Source organism: Heterodontus francisci, chromosome 49, assembly GCF_036365525.1.
Source record: "Heterodontus francisci isolate sHetFra1 chromosome 49, sHetFra1.hap1, whole genome shotgun sequence".
Classification (NCBI taxonomy): domain Eukaryota; kingdom Metazoa; phylum Chordata; class Chondrichthyes; order Heterodontiformes; family Heterodontidae; genus Heterodontus; species Heterodontus francisci.
The window spans coordinates 14,133,900-14,149,235 of record NC_090419.1 but is presented as its reverse complement, the minus strand read 5'-3'; the positions used below and the strand labels follow the sequence as shown (position 1 = coordinate 14,149,235).

The 15,336-nt window shown below is 59.5% G+C and overlaps 1 protein-coding gene across 1 annotated transcript; it reads left to right on the top strand.

Annotated features, from left to right (window-relative positions):
* The first annotated feature begins 116 nt into the window (after nt 1–116).
* On the top strand, nt 117–15,333 carry LOC137358386 (RIB43A-like with coiled-coils protein 2). Its single transcript, XM_068024329.1, is given in 8 exon segments — nt 117–404; nt 1,477–1,558; nt 11,702–11,743; nt 11,746–12,045; nt 12,196–12,314; nt 12,807–13,034; nt 14,493–14,659; nt 15,055–15,333. Coding segments are annotated over 8 exon segments (1,137 nt in total). The 5' UTR covers nt 117–287; the 3' UTR covers nt 15,137–15,333.
* The last annotated feature ends 3 nt before the right edge of the window (nt 15,334–15,336 follow it).

The following is a 15,336-nucleotide window of genomic DNA, read 5'->3' as shown; positions in this document are numbered from 1 at the left end:
GGAGAAGACGTGGCGTGCGGGAAATTATTATTTTCCGGATGGTGCATTTGGAAATCCCCCCCTTTTCTCAAGATGCAGTGTGCCCGTTGCCATGGCGACCCAAGGCGTCCTGTTGTTTGTTACAGTAGCCAGGTTCTTGGGAGCCAATGGACTGCTCATGGGTTTCAATGTAAATGGAGGGTGGCTGCCCATCAACCAAGACTTAGGCACTGCCAAAGGGCAGAGCTAGCTGGTGACCACCTCTATACATTGATATATATAAAATCACATAGAAAATTAGATGAAATATGTACAAATTGGACATCCCCATCGACCCAAAGCAGCCCGCAGCCATCGAGAGGCGGAGGAACGCAGAGTTGCAGCGTCAGAGCCGCATATTCAATGCCCGGTACAGGACCTTAGGGGTGAGTGACCGAGAATGAGCCCTCCCAGAGACCGTGCGGTGGGGACAGCGGAGCAGGAGGAGGATGGTGTCGAGCTGCAAAAGGGCATAGACAAGTTGGGGGAATGGGCAGGCAGGTGGCAGATGAAGTTCAATGCAGACAAATGTGAAGTGATTCATTTTGGCAGGAAGAATATGGGAGGGAGGGGGGGGGGGGAGGGGGGACAATAGAAAATAAAGGGCACAATTATAAAGGGGTTGCAGGAGCAGAGGGACCTGGGGGGGGTAAATGTGAAAGACATTGAAGGTGACAGGACAGGTTGAGAGAGCCTAACCAGGACTTGATCAAGTCCCGCTTGCTCCCTCCATTTTCTCTTTCAACGATTTATCCAATTGCGTTTTGAAGGCCTCGATTGAGCCTGAATTCGCCGCCTTTCGAGGCAGCGCAATTCGAACCCTCGCTGCGTCAAAAACAAAATGGTTCTTCCTCGTCTCGAACCTGGATCTTTCACCGATCGCCACATATCTGTGCCCTGTGCTTATTCGCCCTTCGGCCCCTGGAATCAGTCTCTCTTTATTTCCTCTCCAATTAACTCCGTAAAGTATGCAAGGAGGGACAAAGATGTAGGAGCAGGGGGTCACATCCGCGTCAGGCGGTGCTGAGGGCCCTTCCCACTCCAGCACGTAAACTCCCGCGGGGAACCATGCAGGAACGCCTCGTTCTCCCGAGCGGGATCATTCGCCCGCCCGCCCACCCCAGCCCTCCCTTCCGCAGCAGAGCACTGGGCATCTACGATCCGGTGCGGTGGGGGGGGGGGTGCGGGGGGGGTGGGGGGGGGGGATGATTTTCTTTGCAATTAAGGGGAAGCAGGATAGACCTGTGAGGTAGCGGAGGGAGGGGGGGGGGAAAAAAAAGGAACAGAAGGATATGCTGAGCGGGCGAGATGACGGCGAGCTGGCAGGAAGCTCGTGTGGAGCATAAACGCTGGCACGGAGCAGAGGGGCCGAGTGGCCTGTTTCTGTGCTGCACACGTCAGGTAATCCATGACCCTGCTCAAAAATTTTGCAATTTTTAATTCTGCTTCATTTGAAAGGTGGATCGCCTCTTCTTGGATCAGCAAATAAAGGAAAAGACGACAAGAGAGGACAGAGAGCGATTAAGGGACAGTGCTTTTGGTAACTATCTATGGCAAAACATCTGGGAAATCGACCCCGAATTCAATATTAACACGTCAGTCCCGTGGAGAGGGGTGGTTCCTGAGGCATGTTGTTGCAACAGTGTAGAGGGAGCTTCACTCTGTATCTAACCCCGTTTTTCTTTTTTAAGGTGGCCTTTCTATCCCAGGCCCCTTTTATATAATTTTGTTGGGGGGCTTTTATTCCTCAGGCCCCCTTTATATACATTTTATGAAATAACTTTATTTAAAAACAGATAAATAAAACAAAAACTCCCGTTAAGGCAGCACTCCAGCCCCTGCAGCACCCACCGGTCGCGGAAGGCCTCAAGCACCCGGGTGCGAACGTAACCTTCTCCACCGACGCTTGGCCGCGCTGGGGACCGGAGCGATCCCCCCACCTCGAGGGTGCAGTTAAAATCCCCCCCGAGGATGATGCACTCGCCGCTATCGATAGAGCTCAAGAGAGCGGACACTTCTTCAAAGAAGCGCGCTCGCAACGCGCCGGGCCTGGGCGCGTACACGTTCACAAGGTGGAGCGGCACGCTACCCAGGCGAACGGCGAGGTGGAGCAAGCGTCCCGGCACTAGCTCCTTGACCCCCAAGATCTCCGGCTGAAATGTCGGGGCCAACAAGATAGCCACCCCACTAGAAATAGGGGTGAGGTGACTCATGTAGACCCCACCCTGCCACTCCAGGAGCCAGGTGGCTTCATCTCCCGGAACGGTGTGGGTTTCCTGCAGAAAGCTCACCGCGTATCTCCCTTCCCTGAAGACTGAGAGATTGTGAAATCTGCGGTGAGACCCCCTGCTGCCCTTGATGTTGAGGCTGGCTATGGTTATCTTCATGTCAAAGGTATTTAGAAACCCGTCACCAACACCTCACTGTGAGGAGGGAGTGGAAGTGCACCTGGACCTCCACTCCCCCAGCAACCCATTGAGGAACACATTAAAACGGTTCTTGAATGGAACTGGAGTCTATGGGCGCCAGCGGTTCAGGACTCCCCTCCACCTCCGTCCTCAGGCCAATGAGCGGCCCAGGGGAGATGGTACTTCCCAATTCCAGAAGTCCAGGACCGGAGGCAGAGACCGGAGGCTATCTCCCACCCCGCCAACGCCCATAGACCCAGCAGATGAGGAATTACACAAAATGCCTTCTGGGTCGGGCACACCCCGGGTGGCAGCTGGGAGGGTTGACGCATAGGCGTGCACCCCACCCCAGGAGTTGCCGAGATTACAGGGGCATCTCCCCACCCCACTTCCGTTCCGAGGGGCAGAGGGTTCCTACCCAGGGCTCCAGACCCTCATGGTGCTGGTGGCAGGGAGAGCTCAAGGACCCGTGCCAGGAGATGGGCCCTGCCACTCACTGCCCTCTTCAGAGGAGGGATGTCTCCTCTGATTCCGGGAGGGGCTCAGAGACCTCCATCTCAGCAGAGGCCTCTGCTTCTCCCTCCATGCCCCCTTGCCCAGGTTTCTTGGGCCCCGGGTTCAGCCGAGCTCAGGCTCAGGCCTTTATTCCGTGTCCAGGGGGCGCGCCTCCAGGTGTTTTGTTTTGCACCGTGTCCTCCTTCCACCCGGACGGGACTCCACCTCCCCCACCAGAGGCCGTGAAGACCACAGCCTCCGGAACTGCCTGAGTGGTGTCGGATGGAGGTGTAGGGGGAGTTGGGAGGAGGTGCAGCGGCGCCACCCTGGGCCAAAAGGTGGAGTTAGCGGCCTGGAAGTTGGGGCAGTTCTTACCAACATGTCCCACCCCCTTGCAGACATGGCACCGCGCCCCGTCCGAGGTCCAGAAATCTCGGTAGGTCGCCCCCTGGAGCTCCACATTGAAGTGGCCCTCCGAGACCTCCCCCCATGTCAGCTGCATAAAGAGCTGACGGCGGAAGGAGCAGACATGTCGGAGGCTGTTCTCCCGAAGACCGAGCGGGACTGGGATGATCCCCGGCCTCACCTCCCCCAGGTGGTGCAGGTGGGGGAGGAGGAGCTCACCGGGAACGAAAGGCGTGACGTTTGATAACATGATCCGCTGCGCAGTGGCCCCCAGAGGGTCCAACGGCGATAAGGCACCCCCCCCCCCCCCACCCCCCACTGTGAGCCCCTTACTCAGGGCCAGGGACACCGCCCGCTCGGTCTTCAGGAAGAACACAGCCTTCCCGTACATCTTCAAGGCTGCGACAATGGCCGAGGGGCTGACAACCTCGGCCATTGCCTGAACCCAGGCCTCGATGGACATGTTGGGGTGGGGATAGCTCTTCACCCCATGGCTGAATGTTAATAATTTAAAAGGTGACGGGATCACGTGGGCAGCCACAGAGGCTGCAGCTGCATAGGTAGTAGAGGGCCCCGCCACCAGTGAATAAGAGCTTGCCATGGGTCTAAGAGCTAAACCAACCCCGAATTGTAGGCTTGCAAATCGAACAAAATGAAAGATTCAGAAGAGATACTGAATAAAATAAACAAATAACAGGTTAGGGGAGAGGCTGAGGGTATCGAGGAGAGGGAAAGACAGGCTGTAAGGGATGACTTGCTCTCCGGGGGTGCTGCACTGAGAAAACGTCTTTGCCAGCACTCTTGGTCTTCCGGTGGGGGAGGCGTCTTCACCTGGGTCAGCTGAAGCTGCCCAGGCACTATCTATCCCCTTCCATCTCTTTAGCCAGGCAGCTTCAGCTGACCCAGGCTGGGCAATTGGGGTGGGGAGGGAGCTTCCCTGTGTGCTTATTGCAGCAGCACAGATTCCTGCTGAATTGGCAGCCCCACCCCTTCTTGTTCCAGCCACTTGTTCCTCCCTCAACAGTCCAAAGCACAGAAAACCTCTGGTGTTCAGCACCCACCTCCAGACAAAGCCTTGTTTCCAACAAAAAGTCTCTTTCTTCACTGTAAAGGTGATCGTTGTTCAAAATTTCCCTCTGCTTGTTTGGACCTGCTCTCCCTCTGCTCATTGTTGCCCCTCTCTCCACCGAAGCAACCTCCAACTGCCACCAGCACTGTCAGCTGAGGCCCGTTGCTGCAATCAGCACTCAGCATCTCCAATCAGGCAGCAGCCACTGACGGCTGGACCTGTCCGAGGAGTGTTTGATGGGGACAGTGCAGAGGGAGCTTTACTCTGAAACTAACCCCATTTTTTTTTTTTTGATGAGGACAGTGTAGGGGGAGCTTTACTCTGTATCTAACCCAGTTTTTTTTTCTCTTTTTTTTAAAAGAGTGTTGGATAGGGGACAGTGCAGAGGGAGCTTTATTCTGCATCCAACCCAGTTTTTTTTTTATGTCGAGGGGGCCTTTATTCCTCAGGCCCCCTTTATAAACATACTTATATTTTTTAAAATAACTTTATTAAAACCAGAAATAAACAAAACTCAAATTAAAAGGTCATTCTCGGCGTCGGCAATGCACTCCAGTCCCTGCGGTGCCCACCGGTCGCGGAAGGCCTCAAGCGTACCGGCGGACACCGCATGCTCCTTCTCCAGGGACACCCGGGCGCGAACGTAACCGTGTAAGAGGGGCAGGCAATCAGGGAGGACGGAACCCCCAACGGCCTGCAACCTGGACCTGTGAATTGCCAGCTTGGCCAGGCCCAGGATCAGACAGAAGAGGAGATCCTCCTCCCGGCCCAAGCCCCTCCATCCCAGGTCCCCAATGTAAAGGGGGAAGACTCCCGCGTAGAGAGACCTCCATCGGGGGTTCCCTTCGCCACCAGATGGCAACGCGGACCGCCAGGGCGTGTCCGGCCGGCTGACGAGGGCGAGGAAGTGGAGAGTGTGCAGGAACAGCCCGTACAGGAAACCCCTCCGCGCCGATTGGAATGGCACGGAGGGCATTTCCGAGAGGCGGCTCGGGTTCTGCAGGACCGGCTCCCGAGGAGGGTTTCGGGGCCTGGGTCCGATGAGCAGTTCCGGCCGAGCGGACCCACACTCGGCCAGGAGCGCTCCGCACTCCCGAGCCCCCTCGCCACCCGCAGTGAGGGGCGTCCCGGGGGTTTCGGCGACTCCTCCGCCCACCGGACCGTCCCCGGAGTCGGCTGCCCGGACAGCCGAGGCGCTCACCTTCGCTGGCGGGGGAGCACCCTGACTGGAGGCGACCATGTTCCAAACTCGGAATAGATCCCGGTAAAAGACAGGCAACTCCCTCAGAGAAGCGCGGCTAACGGACTCCACCAGGAGCTGCGTGTCGTCTTGAAGGCAGTGACACTGGCGGAAAAAATATGTCACCAGCGCACACCATCTGGGAGGACGCTCGACGTACAGGTATTTCTGCAGGGTCCGAAGGCGGAGAGTCGCAGCCTGGGTGCGGTCGCACACCAGCGACTGGCCGCCCTCCTCGATCGGGAGACTCAGGACCGCGGCAGAGACCCAGTGTTTCCTCTTGCCCCAGAAGAAATCGACGAGTTTCTTCTGGATCTTGGTGGCAAATACAGGGGGCGGGGCCAAAGTGACCAACCGGTACCACAACATGGAGGCCACCAGTTGGTTTATGACCAACGCTCGGCCCCTGTAGGAAAGCACTCGGAGCAGTCCTGTCCAGCGCCCCAGCCGAGCGGTGACTTTCGCCTCCAACTCCTGCCAGTTTGCCGGCCAGGCTTCCTCAGCGGGGCTAAGGTGGACTCCCAGATAGAGGAGGTGTGTGGTGCTCCACGCAAAAGGTGTCATCTCCTCCGGCAGGGAGTTCACCCGCCACTGACCAACCAGGAGTCCGGAACATTTCTCCCAATTGATCCTCGCGGAGGACGCGGCAGAAAAGGTCTGCTGGCAGTCGCGCATCCTCCGCAAGTCAACGGGATATGTGATTGCGAGGAGCACGTCGTCGGCGTAAGCCGAGAGGACGACCCGCATGGCCGGCCCGTGCAGAGCCAATCCCGTCAACCTCCTGCGAAGCAGGCACAGGAAGGGCTCCACGCAGATGGTATACAATTGGCCGGACATGGGGCAACCCTGACGCACTCCTCTCCCAAAGCGAAGGGGCGCCGTCAAGGACCCGTTAACTTTGACTAGACACTCTGCGGCGGCGTATAAAAGTTGGACCCGGGCCACAAAATGCGGCCCGAGTCCGAAAGCGCGCAGAGTCCCGAAAAGGTAATCGTGATCCACCCTGTCGAACGCCTTCTCCTGATCGAGGGAGAGAAAGGCGACCGACTGACCAGTTCTCTGGGAAAGATGGATCAGGTCACGGACCAGGTGGATGTTGTCCTGGATGGACCGGCCCGGGATCGTGTAGGACTGGTCGGGGTGGATCATGTGGGCCAGCACAGAGCCCAGGCGAGTAGACATAGCCCGGGCAAAGATCTTATAATCCGTGCTGAGGAGGGAGACCGGACGCCAGTTTTTAAGCAGGCGGAGATCGCCCCTCTTCGGCAGCAGGACGATGACCGCCCTGCGCCACGAGAGGGGCATCTCCCCGGTCGCCAGGCTTTCCCCCAGGACCCGCGCGTAATCGTCCCCCAGGACGTCCCAGAACGCCCTGAGGAACTCCACGGTCAACCCATCCAGCCCTGGGGATTTGCCCCTCGAGAGCTGGTGGAGGGCGCCAGTCAGCTCCGCCAACGTGAGTGGAGCCTCCAATCCTTCGGCGCCCTCCGGGCTGACCTGCGGCAGGTCCTCCCACAAAACTCTGCGCGCATCCTCGCTGGACGGATCTGGAGAGAACAACGCACTGTAATAAGTCCGGACCAGGAGGCCCATTCCCTCCGGATCCGTGATGGAGGATCCGTCGTCGGCCAGCAGCTCAACGAGCTGCTTACGGACCCCCCGCCATTTTTCCAGCGAGTAGAAGAAGGGAGAGGCTCGGTCCAAATCTTCCAGGATCTGGATCCGCGACCTCACGTACGTCCCTCGGGACCCTATGAGCTGCAGCTCCCTCAGCGCACCCTTCTTCTCTTTGTACGCCTGCCACAGGGTCGGGTCCACGACGGCATGACCGAGGCGGGACTCCAAGTCGAGCACCTCCCTCTCAAGGCGCCCGATCTCGGCTTCCCGCCTCTTGGTCGACCCCTTCGCGTACTCCTGACAGAAGACGCGGATGTGAGTCTTGCCCACATCCCACCATAGCCACAAGGAGGGGAAGCCCCCCTGCTTCCTTCTCCAGTCGGCCCAGAATCGACAGAACGAGTCCCGAAATCGCACGTCCTCCAGCAGCCGGTTGTTAAAGTGCCAGTACGCGGACCCCGCCCGCGTGCGGAGCGGAGTGAACTCCGCCCACACCAGGTGGTGGTCCGAGCACGGCACCAGCCGCATGGAGGCCGCCGAGACGCACGCCTGCGAAATGTAGAGGCGGTCGATTCGCGACCCTCCTCCTCCAGACCTCCACGTGAAGGCGCTGGAGTCGGGATGGAGATTCCGCCAGACGTCCACCAAGTTAAGGGAGCTGATCAGTCCCCTCAACTTCTCCACCGACGCTTGGCCGCGCTGGGGCCCGGAGCGATCCCCCACCTCGTGGGTGCAGTAAAAATCCCCCCCGAGGATGATGCACTCGCCGCTATCGATGGAGCTCAAGAGAGCGGACACTTCTTCAAAGAAGCGCGCTTGCAATGCGCCGGGCCTGGGCGCGTACACGTTCACAAAGTGGAGCGGCACGCTACCCAGGTGAACGGCGAGGTGGAGCAAGCGGCCCGGCACTAGCTCCTTGACCCCCAAGATCTCCGGCTGAAATGTCGGGGCCAACAAGATAGCCACCCCACTAGAAATAGGGGTGAGGTGACTCATGTAGACCCCACCCTGCCACTCCAGGAGCCAGGTGGCTTCATCTCCCGGAACGGTGTGGGTTTCCTGCAGAAAGCTCACCGCGTATCTCCCTTCCCTAAGGACTGAGAGATTGTGAAATCTGCGGTGAGCCCCCCACTGCTGCCGTTGATGTTGAGGCTGGCTATGGTTATCTTCATGTCAAAGGTACTTAAAACCCGTCACAAACACCTCACTGTGAGGAGGGAGTGGAAGTGCACCTGGCCGTCCACTCCCCCAGCAACCCATTGAGGAACACATTAAAACGGCGCCTCTCAACCAGTTTCACGTCCGCGCGCTTGCCCGCTATCTTAAGGGCGGCACGGACGGACTGTATGATCAGCGCCAGATTCGACCAACGGTCGAGGGCCAGCTGAACTTTATTGCGGCAACCCCTGCAAGCCGCGAGGAAATCCCGGAGTTCCGACATGGGGATGAGAGGAGATTCGGTGGGAGCACGAGGGACTCCACCACCTCACTGGCGATGGAATCAAGATCATCCTCCGTGCCCCGCACCGAATCCCATCCTCCTCCGGGTCGTCACCGCCAGCGGCCGACACATCTACCACACACTGTGGGGCGGACGTCCCGGCCGCGCCAGCTGGTCCTGCCTCCGTCACGATCCCACCCCCAGGATCGATGGCGGAGGAGTCCTCTCTGGGTCTATTGTGAAACTGGAGCCTGTAGGCACCAGCGGATCAGGACCCCCCCTCCACCTCCGTCCCAGGCCAATGAGTGGTCCAGGGGAGACAGAAGTTCCGGACTCCGGAAACCCAGCCGGAGCCGAGACTGGAGGCGGAGGGAGGAGGCCATCTCCCGCTCCGCCAGCACCCACAGGCCAGCAGATGGGGCAGCATTCTCAGTTATAACTGGGTCGGGTGTCTCCTGGTTGGTGGTGGACTCCGGCTGGGAGGGCCGACCCTCTGGGGCCTCACCTTCCCCTTCATTCAGGGCACCCGACCCAGTAGCAGTGGCAGAATGGGCGGCGTCCCCAGGCTCCCTCACCACAAGCAGGGCCCCACTTACTCCTTCAGGAGGGGTCTCAAGTACCGGGGCCTTCCCCTCCCCTCCATCCTGAGGAATAGGGAGCTCCTGCCCGGACTTTGTAGCCTTGGTGGTGGCGCTAGGGGGAACCTGGGGACCCGAAACAGGAGACAGCTCCCCTCCAACAGATGGGCCCTGCGCCTCAGGGCCCTGTGTTATTTCAGTGGAGGGGTGCCTTCTCCTCTTTTTCGCACTAGGGGCGCAGAGGCTCAGAGACATCCATGTCATCAGAGGCCTCCGCACCCTCCTGTTTTTTGGTCACCCTGGGCCTGAGCCCAGCCCTGGGACAGGTGGATTCCATGAGAACGGGCTTTGGGCTGAGCTCAGGCTCGGGTTGTTTCAATGTGTCCAGGGGACGCGCCTCTTGATGTTTCTTTTTCCTCCACGTCTTCCTTCCACTCGGGATGGGCACTCTCCTCCCCGCTGGAGGCTGTGAAAATCACAGCCTCCGGAACCGACTGAGCGGTGTCTGTTGGATATGTGGGGGGAGTGGGAGGACCCTGGGCCGCCGAGGTGGAGCTGGCGGCCGGGAGGTTGGGGCAGTTCTTACGAACATGCCCCACCCCCTTGCAGACGTGGCACCGCGCCCCGTCCGAGGTCCAAAAGACGCGGTAGGCCATCCCCTGGAACTCCAAATTAAATTGGCCATCCGAGTCCTCCTCCCGCGCCAGCTGCATAAATAACTGGCGGCGGAAGGAGTAGACATGTTGGAGGCTGTGCTCCCGAAGACCAAGCCGGACTGGGGTGATCCCCGACCTCACCTCCCCCATGTGGTGCAGGTGGGGAAGGAGGAGCTCACTGGAATAAAGGGCGGGACGCTTGATACGATTATCCGCTGAGCAGTGGCCCCTAGAGGGTCCACCGGCAGCAAAGTCCCACCCACAGTGAGCCCTTTACTCAGGGCCAGGGACACGGCCCGCTCGGTCTTCAGGAAGAACACAGCTTCCCGTACATTTTTGAGACTGCCACAATGGCGAGGGGCCGACAACCTCGGCCATTGCCTTTACACAGGCCTCTATAGACATATTGGGGTGGGGATAGCTCTTTACCCCATGGCTTGAAGTAATGAATTTAAAAGGTGACGGGGTCACACGGGGTGGCCACAGAGGCTACAGCCGCATAGGTATGAGAAGGCCCCGCCACCGGTGATGATGGGCTTGCCAAGGCTCAAGAGCCAAACCCACCCCAAATTGCAGGCAAGCAAGCAAACAAACAAACAAGCAAAAACAAACAAAGAAACCAACTAGGAGGTTTGGGGAGAGGCTGAGGGTATACAGGAAATGGGAAAGACAGGCTGCAAGCGATGACTTTGCTTTTTTCCCCCTTAAAGGGTGGTACTCTGAGCACTGTAAACACTTCTGGTCTTCCGGTTGTGGGAGGGGTCTTCACCTGGGTCAGCCGAAAGCTGCCCAGGCACTAGTTCGATCCTTATGTCTCTATTAGCCAGGCAGCTTCAGCTGACTCAGGCTGGGCAATTGGGGTGGGGAGGGAGCTTCCCTGCAACTTTAGTGCAACTGCTTGTTCTTCTGGCCTCTTTCACCTCCCACAACAGTCCAAATGAAATGAAAGTTTGGTGCTCGACACCCACCTCGAAATACAGCCTTTTTCAAAGTCTTTCCTCCTCTGCAGCAAAAGTTGTTGAAAGGGTTTTGCAGTTTCACCTCAGCAGCACCTCCAGCAACTGACTGCAGCACTGTCAGCTGCACCTCGTTGAGGCACTCAGTATTGCCAATCACAGAGGAGCCAATCCCATGCTGTACCTGTCCTGGAAGTATTTGATGGGGGACAGTGGAGCGGGAGCTTTACTCTGTATCTAACCCCGTGCTGTACCTGTCCTGGGGAGTATTTGATGGGGACAGTGTGGAGGGGGATTTAGGAGTCAGTCATTGCTCAGTTAGTAGCATTCTCGCCAGACTCTGAAGAATGTAGGTTCGAGCTCCACTCCTCAGGCTTGAGCACAGAATCCAGGTTGGCACTCTCAGTGCAGTACTGAGGGAGCGCCGCACTGTCGGAGGGTCAGCACTGAGGGAGCGCCGCACTGTCGGAGGGTCAGCACTGAGGGAGCGCCGCACTGTCGGAGGGTCAGCACTGAGGGAGCGCCGCACTGTCGGAGGGTCAGCACTGAGGGAGCGCCGCACTGTCGGAGGGTCAGCACTGAGGGAGCGGCCGCACTGTCGGAGGGTCAGCACTGAGGGAGCGCCGCACTGTCGGAGGGTCAGCACTGAGGGAGCGCCGCACTATTAGAGGGTCAGTAGTGAGGGAGCGCTGCATTGTCGGATATGCCTTCTCCGAGGGTGTCCCTCGGTGAGACCGCCTAACGCACGGCGAGTGAGTTTCTCAGCCTGCCTTCTGTGTAACCTCCCCTCCTCCCCCCCCCCCCCCCTCTCTGTGCAGAAGCCGACAGCCTGCGCTATGACAAGACGGCCCAGCTCCTCGAGCCGAGGAGCAGGAGAGGGTGCGGCGGCTCAACGAGGAGGTCAACGAGTACCGGGCTCGCTACCAGCAGCCGGAGAATCAGCGCGAGTTCGACCTGTGGGACCCGGACGGCCTGAAAAAGGACGCGCCGGCCCGCGTGTGCGACGACGACCCCCGCTGCGGGCCCTCGGGCCTGCAGAGGTTCGAGGGCGAAGACCTGAACGAGAAAGCTCGGAAAAAGTTCCAGCAGCAGGAATCCCGCAAGTGGCTGGCAGCCCAGAAACTGGAGAAGGAGAGGGCAGAGAGGGACCAGAAGTTTGCAGGTACCTACGCCCGCCTTCCCCTCACCTGCTCCCTGGATCCACCTCCTCCCCCCCCACCCCCCACCCCCCAACCCCGCTCCTGAACCGCGGGCTCCTGGCGCGCTCAACCTCACCCGGCATTCACTTTACCCTCCCCTCCTCCTCCGACAGATGACCTGTACCACAAGAAGGAGACGGAGCTCGCCGAGAGAGCCTCGAGGCTCGCCGAGATGGAGGAGGAGGCCCGCAGAGCCCTCGACACTGCCACCCTCAACTACAACATGGCACTGGTAGGGGGCTGAACCTCCGCTCCCGGCCCCCACTCCCCCGGGTCACGCAGGAAAAGGGGTGACAATTGGACATTGCAATCTAAAATCTCGGGGGAAAATACGGTTAAGATTCATAAAATTGTTACAGCACAAAAGACGGCCATTCACCCCTTCCAGCCCAGGCCAGCCCTCTGTAAGGTTGCCACACCCAGGCGCGCGCGTGGATTTCCCCCACCCCACCCCACAGCAGTTTTGGACCGGGGTGGGTGGAGGAAGTTAACGGGAGATCAAAACCGGAGCAGGGAACACCCACTCCCCCGGTTTCTCCATCATCCCACGCTACACGGCCGGCTCGACAACGACCAGGGAGGGAATTCAGGATCCCCGGCCTTCAGTGTTGGGGCTCATCAGGTGGTGGGGAAGGGGGGTGTGCGCGGTGATGGAGAAGTGTTTTTGGCTCCGCGCCCCGTCGCAAGGCTGCAGTCTCACAGGCTGTGTCCGCTTTCGCCGCAGGCAGCGGAGCAGGACGCGGCGAGGGAGGTGGAGAAGCAACGGGAGACGGACGAGAACTACGCGGAGATTGGAAACCACGTCTACGGGGACATCCTGACGGAGAACCCCGAGGTGGCGGTCAGTGCCTTCGGGCCCCACCGCGTGGTCCCAGACCGCTGGAAGGGGATGAGCCCTCAGCAGCTGGAGGAGATTTGGCGCCAGCAACGACGTCAGATCGACGAGAATAAGGTAGGCCAGGGGAAATCCCGAACCCTGGGGGACGGAGTATCCCAATCCCTCGCGTGCCCCAGTGTCCAATCCCTCGCGTGCCCCAGTGTCCAATCCCTCGAGTGGCTCCGTGACCAATCCCTCGCGTGCCCCAGTGACCAATCCCTCGCGTGCCCCAGTGACCAAACCCTCGCGTGCCCCAGTGACCAAACCCTCGCGTGCCCCAGTGTCCAATCCCTCGCGTGCCCCAGTGTCCAATCCCTCGCGTGCCCCAGTGTCCAATCCCTCGCGTGGCTCCGTGACCAAACCCTCGAGTGGCTCCGTGACCAAACCCTCGCGTGTGCCAGTGACCAAACCATCAAGCGTCCAAACCCTCGAGCGTCCAAGTGTCCAAAACCACCAAGTGTCCGAGTGTCCAAACCTAAGTATCCCAGTGTCTCGCGTGGCTCCGTGACCAAACCCTCGAGCGTCCAAGTGTCCAAACCCTCGAGTGGCCACACTTCTTTTCGGAAGACGAGGCCATTCAGCCCCTCAGGTCTTTTCCACCATGGAATTCAACCATGGCCTCTGTGAGTCCAGCAAGGTGGTTGACTCTGAGCGGCGCGATCGGCGGGTTTCAGTGGCACTGTGGGAGGCGTAGCCCCAGGTCTGCGGGCCTCAGCACCACACCGGGAGGCGTAGCCCCAGGTCTGCGGGCCTCAGCACCACACCGGGAGGCGTTGCCCCAGTTCTGCGGGCCTCAGCACCACACCGGGAGGCGTAGCCCCAGGTCTGCGGGCCTCAGCACCACACCGGGAGGCGTAGCCCCAGGTCTGCGGGCCTCAGCACCACACCGGGAGGCGTAGCCCCAGGTCTGCGGGCCTCAGCACCACACCGGGAGGCGTAGCCCCAGGTCTGCGGGCCTCAGCACCACACCGGGAGGCGTAGCCCCAGGTCTGCGGGCCTCAGCACCACACCGGGAGGCGTAGCCCCAGGTCTGCGGGCCTCAGCACCACACCGGGAGGCGTAGCCCCAGGTCTGCGGGCCTCAGCACCACACCGGGAGCGTTGCCCCAGTTCTGCGGGCCTCAGCACCACACCGGGAGGCGTAGCCCCAGGTCTGCGGGCCTCAGCACCACACCGGGAGGCGTAGCCCCAGGTCTGCGGGCCTCAGCACCACACCGGGAGGCGTAGCCCCAGGTCTGCGGGCCTCAGCACCACACCGGGAGGCGTAGCCCCAGGTCTGCGGGCCTCAGCACCACACCGGGAGGCGTAGCCCCAGGTCTGCGGGCCTCAGCACCACACCGGGAGGCGTAGCCCCAGGTCTGCGGGCCTCAGCACCACACCGGGAGGCGTAGCCCCAGGTCTGCGGGCCTCAGCACCACACCGGGAGGCGTAGCCCCAGGTCTGCGGGCCTCAGTACAGCTCCCCCTAGAACCGAGGGATGGGGGCGAATCCCGTGTTGTCTCACGCTGTCACAGACGCCCATCCTCCACTGCAGAGACAGAGGATGAAAGAGGCGCAGATCGAGACGGAGTGGGACAGGCAGCGGAGCACAGACGCCCGGGCTGCCATGGCGATGGAAGGGCAGGAGGCGGAGGCGGCGAGGAGGCGGAGGAAGGAGCTGGACAAGTACAACATCCAGCTGGCCAAGGAGCAGCTCGCACAGTGCGTATCCAAGCGGGACGGAGGGAGGGACGAGCTGGGGCGGAGGCAGTTTCTCTCTCTCTCTCTCTCGGAAAGTTAAATCTCCTGGCTTTCCCGTGGATGTCGGTCGGTAGCAGTGGGAGCTTTTGCGTGTCGTTCCCCTCCCCCCGCCGAGAGAGCAGTGGGCCCTCAGTTTAACGTCTGACAGCGCATCACTTGCCAGGCAACAATGTGGAAGTCATACACGGGAGATTTAGTGTAGACGGATAGTCTACATCTAACCCTTTTTTAAAAATCCTTTGATTCTGTATCTAACCCCCGTGCTGTACCTGTCCTGGGAGTGTTTGATGGGGAGGCATCGGAGAAATATTTTGCAGCAGCTCAGATTACTGAACGAGGATTATTCTGATTTCCAGCCAACAATACCTGGATAAGGAGCTGTACACAAACCCACCCACTGCACAGTACTTCCTGCAGTTCAACACGTCGAGTCGCTGATCAATGTTGGCCAGAACTACAGATAATGATGCTGTGATCGGACCCTGGTGCTGCCTCAACGAGTGACCTCCTCAGCTGGTATAAAGTGCACAGTTTAGAATTAAATAAAATAGTTTAGCCCTCCTTTCTCTGTGTTGCCCCCACGACTGCAAGGTTAGTGGGAATACTGTCACGGTTAGAAACCTTTATCGGGTTTGGTT